Source organism: Aquarana catesbeiana, linkage group LG10 (genome assembly GCF_042186555.1).
Source record: "Aquarana catesbeiana isolate 2022-GZ linkage group LG10, ASM4218655v1, whole genome shotgun sequence".
Classification (NCBI taxonomy): domain Eukaryota; kingdom Metazoa; phylum Chordata; class Amphibia; order Anura; family Ranidae; genus Aquarana; species Aquarana catesbeiana.
This window is the reverse complement of record NC_133333.1, coordinates 260,418,233-260,437,456: the sequence shown is the minus strand read 5'-3', so window position 1 is coordinate 260,437,456 and position 19,224 is coordinate 260,418,233. Positions and strand designations below refer to the sequence as shown.

Sequence of the window (19,224 nt, the reverse complement as noted above, 5' to 3'; positions counted from 1 at the left end):
CTGACGATCGCAGTGATACCCCATATGTGGATGTTACTTGTTGTTTGGACCCGTAGTACAGCCCAGAATCAATAGCATTTTGCATCCTGGATCTTGTTATTTTTTTCTTTATTTTACATTTTTAATTAATTTACTTCTTTTTTTTTTAACACGCTTTTGTTTGTGAATATTTTCCTCTCCTGCAAAAAGAGAAAGATACAATGTATTATATAATGGATCTGTATGTATACAATGTATTATATAATGGATCCTGTATGTATACAATGTATTATATAATGTATCCTGTATGTATACAATGTATTATATAATGGATCCTCTATGTATACAATGTATTATATAATGGATCCTCTATGTATACCACATATTATATAATGGATATTGTATGTATACAATATATTATATAATGTATCCTGTATATATACAATGTATTATATAATGTATCCTGTATATATACAATGTATTATATAATGGATCCTGTATGTATACAATGTATTATATAATGGATCCTGTAAGTATACAATGTATTATATAATGTACCTTGTATGTATACAATGTATTAAATCATATATTCTGTATGTATACAATATATTTGTAGTGGTTGTTATGTATTGTTTGTGGTTGTTATACCGGGATGATATGCAGCTGCAGACACCACCCCGATACCATTTGTTAGAGCCGGCGATTGTCTCTCTTGTAAAAACAATCCTAGCGGCTAACTACCTGTTGGATTGCTTCTGTGACGAAGGATCTCTCGTCCCACCGGGAGTCCCAATCGACCAGCCATAGCTTCTGCAGGCTTATCATAGAGACGATCAAAGACCAGAATGGCTCTGATCACCTCTATGATATGTATAGTAATCCGGAAGCGATGAGCAAACACCACTTCTGGTCTTCCCGGATGTAAACGGCACCATTTTCAAAAATGAAAAGCATTTGATCACACCTATCTTGGTGTTTTGAATACTTTTAAGGGCAGAGGAGGGATCTCTCCCTGAAGAGGTCCTGTGTCACATGACTTTTGCTATCACATGTGATGTTTGCATTCCTTGTGACAGCAATAAAAGTGATGAAAAAAAAATTCAAAGCAACAGCTTAAAACAAATTAAAATAAATTAATAAATAATAATTTTAAAAAATGTAAATGCCCCCATCTCCGCCTGCTCGTACGCAACGGCGTAAATTGTGACATGTTTGGTATCTATTTTGCTCGGCGTAACATCATCTTTTATATTTTACAAGAAATTTGGGTTGTGTATTGGGTTTTTTTGCATTAAGTTTTTTAATAAAAAAAAGTATTTTTTCCAAAAAAATTGTGTTTGAAAAACAGCTGCGCAAATACTGTGTGATATAAAAAAACTATAAAAAAAAAACACCATTGGGGGCTTATTGGAACATGGAAGCCTCCTTTAATAATAATGGGAACACCCAGATATTGCCCCCAAAAAAAGGTCTTGTAGAAGGCTGACACTCAGGTCTGCAATCCTTCCCACTCTGCACTGTTCTAGGGCCGGTTTCCATGGAACTTTAGGGTTCCTCCAGAGGTTTCTAGGGGTTCCCTGAGCAATGAGCAATTTCTGCTTCTCAGATAAGTTCCCGCTGACACCATTCATCTTTACTTATCTGTATTGTTGTGGAAATATTATGAAGATGTATATAATATGTATTGTCACAGTGTCTCCCGGTGTTGGTTTTCCTGCAGACCGCTCTAAAGAGCGGACCGGGGCAGACTGACGCCAGTTGAGATCCGTTTGGTAGTGAAAAGCTTCCTGTAAGATGTAGAGAATTGTTTACAGAATGAGGATATGTCCGCCAGTGAAGGGCCCCTGTGCAATGCACAGAACGATCGTCTGGGGGGAATGTATTCACTCTGAGAAGACATTATCAGTTATGGGGGGGATGTACGCTCGTGTCTCTCGTGTGTCTGATTAGCACATGGGGGGGCTATGGCATGTCTCTGCAGATAATCTCCCATCCTCAGGAATGGTAGAATAATCTGGGTATATGTTGTTCTCTGAACAATGCAGAATAAGGATTCACACCAACGTTAAAAATGGGAGTCTTTGTGTGCATTGTGGTCGGGGGCTCTTTGTGTGTGTTGTGGTCGGGGGGTCTTTGTGTGCGCTGTGGTCGGGGGCTCTTTGTGTGTGTTGTGGTCGGGGGGTCTTTGTGTGCGTTGTGATCGGGGGGTCTTTGTGTGCGTTGTGGTCGGGGGGTCTTTGTGTGCGCTGTGGTCGGGGGGTCTTTGTGTGCGCTGTGGTCGGGGGGTCTTTGTGTGCGCTGTGGTCGGGGGCTCTTTGTGGGTGTTGTGGTCGGGGGGTCTTTGTGTGCGCTGTGGTCGGGGGGTCATTGTGTGCGCTGTGGTCAGGGGCTCTTTGTGTGTGTTGTGGTCGGGGTGTCTTTGTGTGCATTGTGGTCGGGGGGTCTTTGTGTGTGTTGTGGTCGGGGGCTCTTTGTGGGTGCTGTGGTCGGGGGGTCTTTGTGTGCGCTGTGGTCGGGGGGTCATTGTGTGCGCTGTGGTCAGGGGCTCTTTGTGTGTGTTGTGGTCGGGGTGTCTTTGTGTGCATTGTGGTCGGGGGGTCTTTGTGTGCGCTGTGGTCAGGGGCTCTTTGTGTGTGTTGTGGTCGGGGGGTCCTTGGGTGCGTTGTGGTCGGGGGGTCTTTGTGTGCGCTGTGGTTGGGGGGTCTTTGTGTGCGCTGTGGTCAGGGGGTCTTTGTGTGTGTTGTGGTCGGGGGGTCTTTGTGTGCATTGTGGTCGGGGGGTCTTTGTGTGCGCTGTGGTCGGGGGCTCTTTGTGTGTGTTGTGGTCGGGGGGTCCTTGGGTGCGTTGTGGTCGGGGGGTCTTTGTGTGCGCTGTGGTTGGGGGGTCTTTGTGTGCGCTGTGGTCAGGGGGTCTTTGTGTGTGTTGTGGTCGGGGGGTCTTTGTGTGCGTTGTGGTTGGGAGCTCTTTGTGTGCGCTGTGGTCGGGGGGTCTTTGTGTGCGCTGTGGTCAGGGGGTCTTTGTGTGTGTTGTGGTCGGGGGGTCTTTGTGTGCGCTGTGGTCAGGGGGTCTTTGTGTGCGTTGTGGTCGGGGGGTCTTTGTGTGCGCTGTGGTTGGGGGGTCTTTGTGTGCGCTGTGGTTGAGGGGTCTTTGTGTGCGTTGTGGTCGGGGGGTCTTTGTGTGTGTTGTGGTCGGGGGGTCTTTGTGTGCGCTGTGGTCGGGGGCTCTTTGTGTGTGTTGTGGTCGGGGGTCTTTGTGTGCGCTGTGGTCGGGGGGTCTTTGTGTGCGCTGTGGTCGGGGGGTCATTGTGTGCGCTGTGGTTGGGGGCAGTGTTCATGAGTTCTTAGGCCTGCCATGTGGCTTTCTTTGTCTTACTGGAGAACACAGCTTAGAGGTAAAAGAGGCGGGAAATCATACACTGCCCCTGCCCAGACACGCCCATAAACTCCCCTAGTTATTGTTCATTGGTTGAGATTTGTATAACTCCTCCTGTTTGCCTGTGCATGATTGGCTGATTGTGAAGCAATCAAGCTCTATTGTTATATAAATAAACATGGCGCCCGTGGTCAGAGGCTGGCTGTTGGTGGAGCTCAGGATGTGAGGACGGTGGTCATGTCTGTGTTACTTGGGAAGATACGGGTGTACACAGATGCATTATACCAGAAGCCTTAAAGGGCGCTTATTTCGCACAGGAGACATGGATTACGCGTAGTGTATAGCAAAATTTATACGTCAGTGAGACCACAAGTGTAAGGAGCATTCTTCCCACTGACCATCACACTAATGTATCATGAGATGTAGATATTAGCAGAGGGTTCTCTGAGACTGGAAAGTTATTTCAAAGGTTCCTCTGTGTTAAGAAGGGCTGGTCTAGAGAGTGGCCAGGCTCGGTGTGGAGAGTGCTCAGGCTCGGTGTGGACAGTGCTTAGGCTCGGTGTGGACAGTGCTTAGGCTCGGTGTAGGGAGTGCTCAGGCTCGTTGTGGAGAGTGCTCAGGCTCGGTGTGGAGGGTGGCAAGGCTTGGTGTGGAGAGTGCTCAGGCTCAGTGTTAAAAGTGGCCAGGATCGGTGTGGAGAGTGCTCAGGCTCGGTGTGGAGAGTGCTCAGGCTCGGTGTGGAGAGTGCTCAGGCTCGGTGTGGAGAGTCCTCAGGCTCAGTGTGGAGAGTGCTCAGGCTTGGTGTGGAGAGTGCTCAGGCTCGAAGTTGAGAGTGCTCAGGCTCGGTGTGGAGAGTGCTCAGGCTTGTTGTGGAGAGTGCTCAAGCCCGGTGTGGAGGGTGGACAGGCTCGGTGTGGAGAGGGCTCAGGCTCGGTGTGGAGAGTGCCTAGGCTCGGTGTGGCGAGGGCTCAGGCTCGGTGTGGAGAGTGCTCAGGCTTGTTGTGGAGAGTGCTCAAGCCCGGTGTGGAGAGTCCTCAGGCTCAGTGTGGAGAGTGCTGAGGCTCGGTGTGGAGAGTGCTCAGGCTCGGTGTGGAGAGTGCTCAGGCTCGGTGTGGAGAGTCCTCAGGCTCAGTGTGGAGAGTGCTCAGACTTGGTATGGAGAGTGCTCAGGCTCAGAGTGGAGAGTGCTCAGGCTTGTTGTGGAGAGTGCTCAAGCCCGGTGTGGAGAGTCCTCAGGCTCAGTGTGGAGAGTGCTCAGGCTCGGTGTGGAGAGTGCTCAGGCTCGGTGTGGAGAGTCCTCAGGCTCAGTGTGGAGAGTGCTCAGGCTTGGTATGGAGAGTGCTCAGGCTCAGTGTGGAGAGTGCTCAGGCTCGGTGTGGAGAGTGCTCAGGCTCGGTGTGGAGAGTGCTCAGGCTCGGTGTGGAGAGTGCTCAGGCTCGGTGTGGAGAGTGCTCAGGCTCGGTGTGGAGAGTCCTCAGGCTCGGTGTGGAGAGTGCTCAGGCTCGGTGTGGAGAGTGCTCAGGCTCGGTGTGGAGAGTCCTCAGGCTCAGTGTGGAGAGTGCTCAGGCTTGGTATGGAGAGTGCTCAGGCTCAGTGTGGAGAGTGCTCAGGCTCGGTGTGGAGAGTGCTCAGGCTCGGTGTGGAGAGTGCTCAGGCTCGGTGTGGAGAGTGCTCAGGCTCGGTGTGGAGAGTGCTCAGGCTCGGTGTGGAGAGTGCTGAGGCTCGGTGTGGAGAGTGCTCAGGCTGGGTGTGGAGAGTGCTGAGGCTCGGTGTGGAGAGTTCTCAGGCTCGGTGTGGAGAGTGCTGAGGCTCGGTGTGGAGAGTGCTCAGGCTGGGTGTGGTCGGTCATAAATTACTTCCTGGCTCTCACCTCCTGTCATACCTCTAGTTTAATCCCTTTATTGCTGGGTTTGTACCTGACAAGCCTTTCCTAATTTCAGGTTGCAGATTGAATGGGTTGTCACCGGGGTAACATGATGGCACAAATAGCTTTTAGAGACCATTAGATGCAAAATCCTTTTCTCTGATGGAAGCCGGAGAGCTAATCTGGGAGCGTTTAATGGCATCATTTTACCTTTGTCTTCAGTCTTTGCTGTTACTACAACACAATGCATAGTGGGGGCGTTTTTTGTTTTTTTTCTTGCAGGCTGTGATGGTGACAAAACCTTTAGGAGACATGAAAGATAAAACCGACTGGAAAATGCAGAGTCTTCATGACCTGCAATGGACGGGAGTCCGGAGACCCCAGACAGCAAGATGGAGGATCCCCAAAATCGATTCCAGGAGAGAGAAGTACAGCAAGTCAGCCCAGGAGCCCATCTGTTCCTACGAAGCTCAGGTAATAATGTGTGTGTGTGTGTGTGTATATATATATATATATATATATATAATATATACTGTATATAGGTAATAAATGTAAGGTGTACCGCACACCTATCGCTCATACACAGGTGCCATCAGCTGAAATTGTCTGCAGTCCCAACATACAAAGGATACAAAGTAGCTGCAGCACTTTTCTTCTTCTTTATTAATCCACAGAGAGTAACAATATTTAAAAATGAACAATGAACAGGAAACATTTTTGGGTCTATTTGCTGGAACGTTCCTCACGTCTTATGTTCACCACCTTACTCCAATTATCTGCGCTCATCGGAACTGACATTATTTTCTGACATGAACTCCTAACATCTTCCTTAGTTACGGCTTACAAGTCACTGAGTAGACCTGGAAGACTTTTCTGATATTTAGAGATTTTAACAATAACCGCAACAATAAAGATTGCATCCACGTTCACAAAAAATAGGTGTGAATCAAAATCCACATTTAACCCGATTGGCTGTAAAGTGTTTAAATCATGAAACGGCTTCACCTCTCTTTATTGATAATAATTCTCCATCTCCACCTCTTCCTATATAGGAATATAATCACTGGCCATAGACCTGATACCCAGGAGGATAGATAGATTCTTTTTTTTCAGATCCTCAGAGAGTTCTTTGCCATGAGGTGCCATGTTGAACTTCCAGTGACCAGTATGAGAGAGTGAGAGCGAGAACACCAAATTTAACACACCTGCTCCCCATTCACACCTGAGACCTTGTAATACTAACGAGTCACATGACACCTGGGAGGGAAAATGGCTAATTGGGCCCAATTTGGAGATTTTCCCTTAGGGGTGTACTGACTTTTGTTGCCAGCGGTTTAGACATTAATGGCTGTGTGTTGAGTTATTTTGAGGGGACGGCAAATTTACACTGTTATACAAGCTGTACACTCACTACTTTACATTGTAGCAAAGTGTCATTTCTTCAGTGTTGTCACATGAAAAGATAGAAGAATTTACAATAATGTGACTGAGGGGTGTACTTACTTTTGTGAGATACTGTAGATATAAATTGATAGATATGGTAGATAGATTAGATAGATAGATAGATAGATAGATAGATAGATAGATGGATAGATAGATAGATAGATAGATAGATAGATAGATAGATAGATAGATAGAGAGAGAGAGAGATAGATAGATAGATAGATAGATAACCCTGTAATATTGGGATGGATAGATAGGTAGACTTGACAAGGGGGGGGTTTCTTATAGAACATGAAAGTTACTATTTGTGATTGGGATTACAGGGGACACACATAGATCTCTCTTCCTTATAATGAGGGCTGGTAGGAATGGTGGATAATTTCATCCAATATTTCCATTTATTGGAGGTTCCTGAGTTCTCTGCTGGCTTTTCATATCTCCTCCCTGAAAGATCTCTGAGTTCCCAGCTCCGCCTACCCGGCTCACCCATTTCGAGGGGGTTTCCACCTTCTTGTCTTTATGTAACAGAGAATTTTCTTCTCCCTGCAGTCTCCGGGATTTTCATCCAGCGCGGCGTTCTCCTTTGAAAGCATCATCTCCTCTCAGGTCACCGACTTGCACTCCTCTGGCGGATCACACCATGGATATTATAAAAATGGTGGACTCTCTTTCCCGATGGGTAACGGTTTCCAGAATATTAATAGTGTTCAGTTTTTCTTCTGTGTTCCATATTTACTGACTCCAGAACTTTTGTCTGCCATTCTGATGATTCATACACCCAATCATTGAGCAGGCTCCAGACCTGCGCTCCTCTCACTCCCTGTGGACACCAGGGTGCCGGTTCCAGAAGCTTATCTCCGATGGTTGTCAAGGGTCTGTGATGAAAAGGAAACTTCACATCGATATCCAATCCAAAAACTCTTCACTGAGATATCATGTGGTATAGCTGCACACACATAGTCCCCACCCCAGACCGCTCCTTCCTAACGCGTTTTACCAATGTGCATTGCTTTTTAGAGGGGGGGGTAGAGCCTGACCCCTGTGTGAATGGGCCAATCAGAATACTTATTGGTTCCCATTGATGTTGATGGAGAGCTGTACATTTTTGAGCTTATGTATTAAAGCAGTAACAATACTGCGATAATTCCTCTATAAACAGTCAGCTATAGAGCTCTTTAGAGCAGGGGGTCTCAAACTGGTGGCCCTCCAGCTGTTGTGAAACTACAAGTCCCATGAGGCATTGCAAGGCTAACAATTACAAGCCTGTCTCCCACAGGCAAAGGCATGATGGGACCTGTAGTTCTGAACAGGTGGAGGGCCACCAGTTTGGGACCCCCTGCTTTAGAGTGTACTCTATATGAATGGCAGCAATGAAATTTAAGACTCCCTAAAGAGGTACCTCCTACTATGGACAATAGGCAAAGTTCTTGTGAAGCAGTGAGTGAGCAGTCTTTAGCCCTAGGTCTTCAGCTGGTTAGCACTGGGGCCCAGTCTTTATGGTGGTGCACATGAGCACAGTCCCAGTAAAGTCTGCATGCAGTAAATAATACGGCTAGTAAGATGGTCAGTTCCTATGTGTTCACTCTCTGCTAGCAACAACAGGTTAATGGCAGCAGTGTCCTCTCACCAGTCCCAGCAATACAGCAACAGGGGTCAGTCTTCTGGCAGCAAAGAGATGAGAAAAATACAACTCTCCCATTATACCTGGCACCCATTGGGAAGTGTAGTCCAATGGTCCATAGACTGCCATAGTAATGTTTACTTTCCAAACTTCACCTCCCATGAGTCAGTACTGCCAACTTTCAAGTCTCTTGAGCCTCTTTTTTGCTTGTCAGCTCCCCCTGGTGGATGGAGGCGAGGTCATGTTAACCCATTCAGCTGAAGTCCAGAGAGAATTGCAGCACAGTGTTCTAAATTGCACGTTGTCTCTAGTCAAGCACCTGGCTATAACTATACAGAAGCCGATCTCCGACTTTGCTGACAAATGTCTAATTTTTATCCCTTGATAAATAGTTCTCCATGATGTGACCTTGTTTCTTCTGTTGCTCTTCATTACAACGTTATAGACCGGAAGCTCCCTCACATTCATAGCTCCGCCGATCACAACAGAAGCAGCATTTGGGACGGCTCCTCGCCGATTCTCCATCACATCGGAACTCACAGCCCTCAGACATATCTCACCTCTGTAGAGATAAAGACGCCATGGTATATGTCGGTGCTCCATGAGAAGGTAGAAATCATCAACCTCAATGTGTGTCTCCTAAGGTGTCCATAGACTTGACTCAAGTGTTCCCACCAGGCTTTATCTAGATCAGAGAGTCTTCATATCTGGGGCTAATATGGGCACCTCCACTTTAACGATGATGGTGGACCGTGTTGGTAACTTCTGCCGTGTTGGTAACTTCAAACTATGTGCCCTGGTTTGCCCAAGGAGTAGCCAATCTCTGGGCATGTCCATTCACCCCCCCCCCCCCCCGCCCCAAGCCTTCTATGTAGAAAGAAACGTGTGTGGGTGGGGCTGTTTGGTTATATAAAGTGAATTGATGGTGCTCAGATGTCCAACCAACATCTAATGTCCAGAAAGTCATCTTTCAGCCTTTCCTCATCCTAAAAAAGCAAATATCCACTAATATTACCAGACATAATATGTCACATGAGATTTTGGAAACACTGCTGAGAAAAACACATTGTTTTATTAGAAAGTGAATCAAATCATCTCCATAGGTTTTCATTATAAATGTCTGTTCTGCTGCAATCCATCTGGATTTCCAAACATATCAAGTGATGTGTGCAGTTTATTGGCATGTATATATATATATATATATATATATATATATATATTTTTTTTTTTTTTTTTTTTTTTTTAATTATCACATAGGAGCAGGGGCGGACTGACAACTCATGGGGCCCCCGGCCAATAGGAGATTATGGGGCCCCAGGCAATAGGAGATTATGGGGCCCCGGGCAATAGGAGATTATGGGGTCCCCGAGCAAATGGAGAAGATTATGGGGCCCCCGGGCAATAGGAGATTATGGGGCACCCAGGCAATAGGAGATTATGGGGCCCCCAGGCAATAGATTATGGGGCCACACAGTATACACACACAGACACACAATATACACACACAGTATATACACACAGAATACACATACACACACTGAAAAGGCACTGGAGAGGCGGGGCAGCTATAATCTTGGGATTTTTAAAAAAACACAGATTTTTACATACTGTCCCTGGTTTTATTGAGGCTGGCAACCCTGATGGGGCCCCTTAGTGGCATGGGGCCCTCGGGCAGTGCCCGAGTGCCCGAATGGTCAGTCCGCCCCTGCATAGGAGTGCATTTATAAGGAATTGGCATGGCTGTTCCTCCACTGAAGCTGCAGATGAGGCAAAATCGAATGTTCTCAGGCTAAATTCTCTGTAATTTGAATGTGTGAATCCAGAAAATACTGCACTTATTTCCAATGATAATGCATTGACTACCATAGGAAATAATTATGCTCCTCAGCGCCATCTAGTGGCCATTATGCAGTATTTTCAGCAAGCACACATTCCAATGGCAGAGAATATAACCTGAGAATATTCAAAATTGCAATTTTGTCCTCCCCTTAGTCTATTATTTAAAAAATAACTTCAGTTTTATTATAAATATCACATCGTGCTACAAAAACTTTTTTTTGCTAGTTTTGGATACAGCAGGGAAGAGTTAGCGCCCCCATCTGGTCTCTATGGCTGTCTGTGGCCCCCCGTTTGCATTGTTAAAATGATCACAGGGTCCCTGTATGTAAAGTGACACCAACGCCATGTTATGTGTTTCTAGGAGCGATGCCTTCTAAAGTTGGGAGAAGAGATCAATCGTCTGTCCAGGTTCGAGGTGGAGACGAAGCGGAAGGATCAGATCATTTCAACTCTCAGAAACGAGATCTCCAAACTTCAGAGCGATCTCCATCACCCGAGCCGCCCACCTACCGGCAGAGAGGAGGTCGGTCACCTTTCCGGGATTTTGTTAGTATTATCGTCCTTATATGGCTAAAGTGGAGGAGCCAATAAGGATTCTGCAGCAGTTGGTGAGAGATCATGTGACCCATTCCATTTGTTCATTTTATACTTCCAGTTGCTGCACAGTGGCAGTATCTTGTACCTCGGTTTGGTTCAAGGCAGATTCGGTTAATATGACTAAAGATTGGTTGCTGAAGCAGAACCCTATTGAAGTCAATGGGAGTCGAACGTTAAAAGTAGACATGTGCAATTCGTTTAGTTCCAAATTAGTTTTTTAACGAATTTTGACAAATGAGTTAATTCCGAAATTTCCGAAAATTCGAAATTTCTGAAAATTCGAAATTTCGTAAATTCGAAAATTTGGTCATTCGAAATTTCGGAAATTGGAAAATTCAAAATTCAGAAATTGGAGAATTCGGAAATGTGAAAATTCGGAAATTTGAAAATTCAGAAATTCGAAAAAAAACATTTCGAAAATTAGAATTTTCGGAAATTTCCGAATTTCAAATTTTCCGAAAAAAGCAAAAAGAGGAATGAAACGAAAATTAACAAATTTTTTGTCAGTGCAAATGTCTAGTTAAAAGACAGTAATGGACATTTATTAGGTTGAAAGGCAAATGATTGTCACACAAATAACATGGGGGGGGGGGGGGCTGGGCACTGCACTGGGGGACATGTACCAAAGCAAACAAAATGTGTGAAAAAAATCAGCAAATTTTATTAATGCTTAAAGTGAAACATTTTGAAAACTCCATTAAATAAAATGCCGGGGGGGTTGTGCCCCTAACCTGCCTGTAAAGTGATATGTTTGTAGGATGTATACAACCTGCTACAGCAACACTGACAAACAAAAAAGTGTTGGTAAAATGACAGTTCCGGCCTTTTCGTTCTCCCGGCCTCTTCGTTCTCCCGTCCTCTTCGTTCTCCCGGGCCTCTTCGTTCTCCCATCCTCTTCGTTCTCCCGTCCTCTTCATTCTTCCAGCCTATTCGTTCTCCCATCCTCTTCGTTCTCCCGTCCTCTTCGTTCTCCCGTCCTCTTCGTTCTCCCAGCCTTTTCGTTCTCCCAGCCTCTTCATTCTCCCAGCCTCTTCGTTCTCCCGGCCTCTTCGTTCTCCCGGCCTCTTCGTTCTCCTGGCCTCTTCGTTCTCCCGTCCTCTTCGTTCTCCCGTCCTCTTCATTCTCCCAGCCTCTTCGTTCTCCCGTCCTCTTCGTTCTCCCGTCCTCTTCATTCTCCCAGCCTCTTCGTTCTCCCAGCCTCTTCGTTCTCCTGTCCTCTTCGTTCTCCCGTCCTCTTCGTTCTCCCGTCCTCTTCATTCTCCCAGCCTCTTCGTTCTCCCGTCCTCTTCGTTCTCCCGTCCTCTTCATTCTCCCAGCCTCTTCGTTCTCCCAGCCTCTTCGTTCTCCCAGCCTCTTCGTTCTCCTGTCCTCTTCGTTCTCCCGTCCTCTTCGTTCTCCCGTCCTCTTCGTTCTCCCGGCCTCTTCGTTCTCCCGGCCTCTTTGTTCTCCCGGCCTCTTCGTTCTCCCGGCCTCTTCGTTCTCCCAGCCTCTTCATTCCCCCGTCCTCTTTGTTCTCCCGGCCTCTTCGTTTTCCCGGCCTCTTCATTCTCCCAGCCTCTTCGTTCTCCCAGCCTCTTCGTTCTCCCAGCCTCTTCGTTCTCCCAGCCTCTTCGTTCTCCTGTCCGCTTCGTTCTCCCGTTCTCTTCGTTCTCCCGGCCTCTTCGTTCTCTCGGCCTCTTCGTTCTCTCGGCCTCTTCGTTCTCTCGGCCTCTTTGTTCTCCCGGCCTCTTCGTTCTCCCAGCCTCTTCGTTCTCCCGTCCTCTTTGTTCTCCCAGCCTCTTCGTTCTCCCGGCCTCTTCATTCTCCCGGCCTTTTCACAGCCCAGGATTCCATTCATTTAAAGGGTCTGATATAAATGTTAATGGGGGACCCACACACAAAAAAAAAACAGCATGCCTCCCTCAATTCATACCAGGTCCTTCAAGTCTGATATGAATTTTAAGAGGAACCTCACACTACAGATAAGAAAAAAAGTTGTGAGGCCCACCAATATCAAAAAGAGCACGTAATCCATACCCGTTAGGTCACCTCAGGTCACTCAATGGAGTCCAAAGGCACCCCAAAAATTTCAACCCCAGGGGGGGTTATGAGGCAGGGAACCTCATCCCTTTTAACTTTGTTGGCCTAAAAAGGCCTCATTCACACAAGAGGTAAAAACAGGTGGTCCACACGCTTTTTTTTCTTACCACCCCCAAACATGGCTGCGCCAATTTTCACTCAACAAAGAGCCAAACTCTGTTGTGATAATGATGGTCTATTTCTAGCCCACGCACTCGATAATGGAGTGTTGTGATGATGGTGGTCTATAAGTAGTCTATGTACTCATTAATAGAGTATTGGGATCATGGTGGTCTATTAGTATTCTACTGTATGTACTCAATAATGGAATATTGTGGTATTGGTGGGCTATTAGTAGTCTATGTACTATTATTAGCCTATGTACTCATTGTTGAAGTGTAGTAATCATGGTGGTCTATGATAATGGTGGTCTATTAGTTGCCTATGTACTCATTATTGGAGTATTGTGATGATGGATGTAATCATGGTGGTCTATGATAATGGTGGTCTATGATAATAGTGGTCTATGATAATGGTGGTCTATTAGTAGCCTATGTACTCATTATTGGAGTATTGTGATCATGGTGGTCTATGATAATGGTGGTCTATTAGTAGCCTATGGAGTATTGTGATCATGGCGGTCTATGATAATGGTGGTCTATGGTAATGGTGGTCTATTAGTAGCCTATGTACTCATTATTGGAGTATTGTGATCATGGCGGTCTATGATAATGGTGGTCTATGGTAATGGTGGTCTATTAGTAGCCTATGTACTCATTATTGGAGTATTGTGATCATGGTGGTCTATGGTAATGGGGGTCTGTTGATAGTCTATGTACCTTCACAAGCCCGTAAACACGGTGTGTCTCTGTTGGTTACTGACTGCTTCATGTTATTTTAGGAGAGTTCTTGGGTGGAGCAGTTGGATGATGGAAGCCTCCATAGTACAGTTGGATTCCCTGAATACGAGGAATGCTCCCCCGCCCGGGATGTGACACAGGAAGTTCTGAATTCACCAACAAGTCCCCGGGATCTGTTCAAAAACTCGAAGAGAAATGTCTCCACCATATCCTTGGCTGGGAGCTTCTCTGAGCTACATGGAGACGGTCAGAGCCCTCAGATGGAGGCCGAGGTAACGAAGTATTACTGATTTCACAAGTTCTGTATCTTGGAAAAAGCATCCTACTCACAAACAGATCACATACTGAATATTTATATGTAACGTAGTGTACCTACCTTAGCCCAACAGCTAAAACTATTTTTTAGCCATGGATGAAGTATGGGGTAAGAACCCCTGTTGGGTTTTTATTTCTGTCTGTGTCTCCATAAGGGAGGTAATCGCTCACTTTTTTAACCCTATGACTCCCAGAAAGAACTCAAGAAATGAGGTCCATGGGGGCGCAGGAAGGCACAGATAGCAATAAAGACTTTTAAAGGTCTTAGTTGTTGTCGACTCAATTGTTAGTGTCCAGAATGTTGTTATTACATGAAGCAGGTAATAAAAGAAATCCAATGTGTTTCGGGGGCTAAAGTGCCCCTTCATCAGGGCTGAGGAGTGATAGTTCTGAATCGCGGACTCCTGGGAGTGATATTAGAGACGGGACACTTCTTCTCCTGAAGAAGGGGCCAATTATATTGATATTTCCTTTGGGATTTAGGACATGATTTATAGGATATCCTGGGAGCCATGTTCATTTTCCCCTCTGTTTGACGTTTGTGTTTTGTTTAGCATAGTTTGGGTTATTTAGGTTAGATAGTTGGGTTGGCTGCTGCTTGTGCCTTCCTCCCCCATTGACCCCTCTTCCTTACATTTCCTGTCCTGGTGTTGCAGGGTTCCCCCTTCCCCAATGGCAGAGGACAGAGGTTCTACCTCTTCCCCGCTCTATGAAATGAAATGATTTTGTTGCTCTTCTTGTCCCCAATGAGATCCCCCTTGTTTTTGTTACCTCCGGCATCAGAGCAGGAATCTTTGTAGTGGGAGGCCTTTGGTGGTTTATCAGAAGGCTTCCAGGGGACCGTGCACTTCAGGCAAAATCCATTTCTTCAGTGATCGCCCCCCCCCCCCCCCCCACTCCACCTTCCTTAAACACCACATAAAGGGGCAAAAGAGAACCTGTGGAGGAAAAAATAGATAATAAACTCACTTCTCCCACCGTCCGTAGTGCTGGGGGCCACGTTCCAAGGAATGCATGGTGGCCCCAATCTCCCGAGATGTTGATGGTCTTCTTGTGAGATTTGGGCTACTTAATGTTCTCCGAGCTCTGGCTGGAAAGAGGATGACTTCACCCTCACCTTAGGAACTGATGTCTGCTGGCAGCTTGTCCACCATGACGGTCAGCTCTCCTATTATGGTCTGTGTTTAGAAGCTCCCAACTGCAGCTGAAGGGTGATTTAACTCCATCCTGCCCAGCCCCAGCATCCCTCTTAGTGGGTCTATGCACCCGGGGAAAGAGTGGGGGGGGGGGGGGGCAGGATGGACCTCCTGATCACATGACCACTATGATTTGCAGTCACAATGGTCACATGGTCATAACAAGAAGCCAAGTGCTGCCTGTCAGCTCGGTCACTGTGCTGGGAGCATACAGGGAGCACAGAAATCCCGGCTATCCATTGATGCATATGTACAATGTTTCAGCTTTACAGACCACCCTCTTTGCTCTCACACATATGCCTTACATGGGTGGAAAGAAAGTTGTATGAGAAGCTTGCTGAAAGCTTTGTAAGTCTTCTGTAAAGCACAGCTGAACCCGGCCGGGTGTACGAGGCCTAAAAGTAAACCTGGTCATAGATAACACTGTCTATGAGGAGGCCACCAGCAGACTAAGAGGTCTATTTATATACAAAATGTCATAGCAATTCCTCCAGTGTATCTGAATGAACATTCATCCTGTGAGAATTTGGCAAAAATGAACGTTCTTTAGGATATTTGTCACTTTAGAACGAATGTTGTTTTTTTATGGGCAGGAGTAAAATGCCTCATTCTGGTCTCTAGATGGAGCTGAGGAAGGAATTCGCAAAGAAATGTAACCATTGATTATACTTATTTTGTAATTCCCTCTCTCTAGAATTGTTACCTTGTATCTCTTGCTGCAAATATATATGTATTTCCTATGCTCCTCAGCTCCATCTAGTGGCCATAATGCTATATTTTAATAAAAGCGCACTTGTCAACCACTTGCCGACTATGCTATAGCTGGAAGATGGCTACAGCGTGGTCTTCCGGTTCTGGGAGGGCGTCCACGGACGTTATATAAAATATATGTGAAAATATTGCGCTGTCAAAAACAAATGTGTGTAAGCAGCTAGCACATACAAGTGATCTGATCCTGTGAGTAAAAGCATATAAATAAAAGTGCAGCGCTAACCACTAAAAACATAATCAATACCAATATTCATATCTCACAATAAATGGTATAAACAGTGCGTGAAATACATAAGTGTATAAAGTTATATAGTGAACTTTCTAAATCATAAGCATTGAGTCCGTGGTACAAGAAATGTTTGTAACACACTTGTAACCAATTAGTCCCTAAAGGGTGAAAGTCCTGAGAGGTGTGTATCACCAGAAAGTGAAAAAACTTATGAAAGTTGTCACGGAACGTCCCTCACTCCGCTTGAGTGCTTCCGTCAGTATACCGCTTCCTAAGTTCTGGAACACGAGCCCAATGGATCTGGCTATAGGAACCCCCAAGAACTAGACAACACCAGTCTTGGAGTACATCAGGACTAACTCTTTATTTGAGATCTCACACACATTTATACAGCAGGCTGACTCAAAGCTAACCTAATTAACATGAGCTAATTTACTAAAACATTTACCCAGACCAGATGACAGACTTGTGGGCACCGAGCTTCACACAGTAGTATAAACACAATAGCTGGAGCTAATTACAATTAACAATACAAACAACAATCTCCCCCCCTCCTCAGCCTAGTCATCAACAGTTCGTCTCCTAGCCAGTGCTGGTGGCTAATGTGATTAGCTCACTCAATTAGCATAAACACAGGTAGTTGATGACACCAGCATCTCCTCACAGGATGTGTCCCAACAGTATAATTCAGTCTTATCATTCTAATATGGCATATAAAGGGTTCCCAGAGTCTGTGTGTTTTGGGGGGACATGGAGCTGAATCCAAAGTAACACCAACCCCAGGGTCCCCAGGCATACAGCTCACAGAGAGCACCATTCCCCCAAATGCTAGGGCCCATAATCGGTGGGCAAGAGGCTTGCGTTCAGTCCCCTCCAATAGCCTCTGTCCCGGGTGAGTCTGTCACATTTCTCCCCCATCAAAGGTTGACTAACAATGTCCCAGACCTCCACCTGGTCTGGACATGCGTTAGTCAGGCAGAGTGAACTCACATAGTCTTCCCGCATGATCTCCTTTCTTGGCTGCACGGAATAGTTGACCTCAGTAGGTGTGGGGCAGAGGTCATTTACTCTCTGTCTGGCTGCCAGGGCTTCAGCTGGATTGTTTTTAACATTCCTGGGCTCGGTCTGCTGCTGGGCAGAGGGGCCGATCACCCCAGCTTCCTGAAGCTGTAGAGAGACACTAGGTGCTAGGCAGAGGCCAGCGGCGCTCTGCCCTGTTGCCAGCGATTCAGCTGGGAGTAGCATCTCCACTACATCAGCTTGTCGTCGGAGAGGGGGGCCAACAGCCCCGGCTCCCTGGAACTCCACAGTTGTTGCCGGTGCTGGGAAGAGGTTGGTAGCACTCTGCTCTGTTGCCAGCACTTCTGATGGGGACTCCGCATCCTCCGCTTCAGCTAACAGTTGGGGCAGGAGGCTGGCTTCCTCCACTCCCAAACTGTGTAGTTGCCATTGGAAAAGGGAGCCGGCTGCTTCCTTTTCCATTCCCTCATCTGGCTGCTGGGATGACATGTCGATGGTACTGTCTACCAGGTGCACGGATCTTTGCTGGGGAGGAAAGGCCGCTTCCTCCACCCTGGCCAACTGTTGGGGAGGGACAACACACACCTCCTCTCCCTTCTCCCCCTGTATCTGCTGCTGGTAAGTGATTGCCACCTTCTCACCCTGAGCCTCCGAAACTGCCACAGGTGTGGGGCAGAGGTCTTGGACCCTCTGTCCGGTTGCCAGCACTTCTGCTGGGGGTTTGCTAGGTGGTTCCTCCTCTACAGAAACGTCTATTAAATCCCCAGTCTCTGGAAGTGGTAAAAGTGTGGGACAGAGGTCTTGGACCCTCTGTTCAGTTACCAGATCTTCAGCTGGAGAAGTTTGTTTTAACTCCATAGATGCTGCTGGCAGAAAATCACATGTCCCTGTCAGTGTTGTGGGAGAAAGGCTGACTACCTCTTCTCTCAAGAAGGCCGAAGCCACTGTTGGTGCTGGGCAGAACACAGTGAACTTTGGCCCTGATAACAGCTCTTCTGCTGGAGGCTCATCAGGTTGTTCTTCCTCAGCAGAAAAGTCTATCAAATCCCATGTCTCTGCAACTGATGTCTGGGGATAGAGGTTCACCATCTCCTGTCCATGGAACCCAGAAGATGCTATCATTTCTGGGCAGAGGTTAGCAGAGCTCTGCCCTGTTGTCAGCACTTCAGGTTTGGGAATGGCAATCTTCATATTTTCCACTGCCGATTCTCTGGCATGCTGCTGAACTTACATATATAGTTACATAGTAGGTGAGGTTGAAAAAAGACACAAGTCCATCAAGTCCAACCTATGTGTGTGATTATGTGTCAGTATTACATTACATATCCCTGTATATTGCGGTCATTCAGGTGTTTATCTAATAGTTTCTTGAAGCTATCAATGCTCCCCGCTGAGACCACCGCCTGTGGAAGGGAATTCCACATCCTTGCCGCTCTTACAGTAAAGAACCCTCTACATAGTTTAAGGTTAAACCTCTTTTCTTCTAATTGTAATGAGTGGCCACGAGTCTTATTAAACTCTCTTCTGCGAAAAAGTTTTATCCCTATTGTGGGGTCACCAGTCCGGTATTTGTAAATTGAAATCATATCCCCTCTCAAGCGTCTCTTCTCCAGAGAGAATAAGTTCAGAGCTCACAACCTTTCCTCATAACTAAGATCCTCCAGACCCTTTATTAGCTTTGTTGCCCTTCTTTGTACTCGCTCCATTTCCAGTACGTCCCTCCTGAGGACTGGTGCCCAGAACTGGACAGTATACTCCAGGTGCGGCCGGACCAGAGTCTTGTAGAGCGGGAGAATTATCGTTTTATCTCTGGAGTTGATCCCTTTTTAATGCCAATATTCTGTTTGCTTTATTAGCAGCAGCTTGGCATTGCATGTCATTGCTGAGCCTATCATCTACTAGGACCCCCAGGTCCTTTTCCATCCTAGATTCCCCCAGAGGTTCTCCCCCCAGTCTATAGATTGACTTCAGATTTTTGCCACCCAAATACATTATTTTACATTTTTCTACATTGAACCTCATTTGCCATGTAGTCGCCCCTCCCCCATTAATTTGTTCAG

The 19,224-nt window shown here is 46.4% G+C and overlaps 1 protein-coding gene across 5 annotated transcripts in view; it reads left to right on the top strand.

Moving 5' to 3' along the window:
- Positions 1–19,224, top strand: part of CCDC27 (coiled-coil domain containing 27) — a 74,085-nt gene that overhangs the window by 24,091 nt on the left and 30,770 nt on the right. For all 5 annotated transcript variants that reach the window (XM_073603705.1, XM_073603704.1, XM_073603706.1 and 2 more), the window contains exons 2-6: positions 5,498–5,689; positions 7,208–7,337; positions 8,725–8,888; positions 10,480–10,641; positions 13,675–13,905. In XM_073603705.1, the coding sequence (XP_073459806.1) occupies positions 5,498–5,689; positions 7,208–7,337; positions 8,725–8,888; positions 10,480–10,641; positions 13,675–13,905 (879 nt within the window). The remainder of the gene's footprint in view (positions 1–5,497; positions 5,690–7,207; positions 7,338–8,724; positions 8,889–10,479; positions 10,642–13,674; positions 13,906–19,224) is intronic.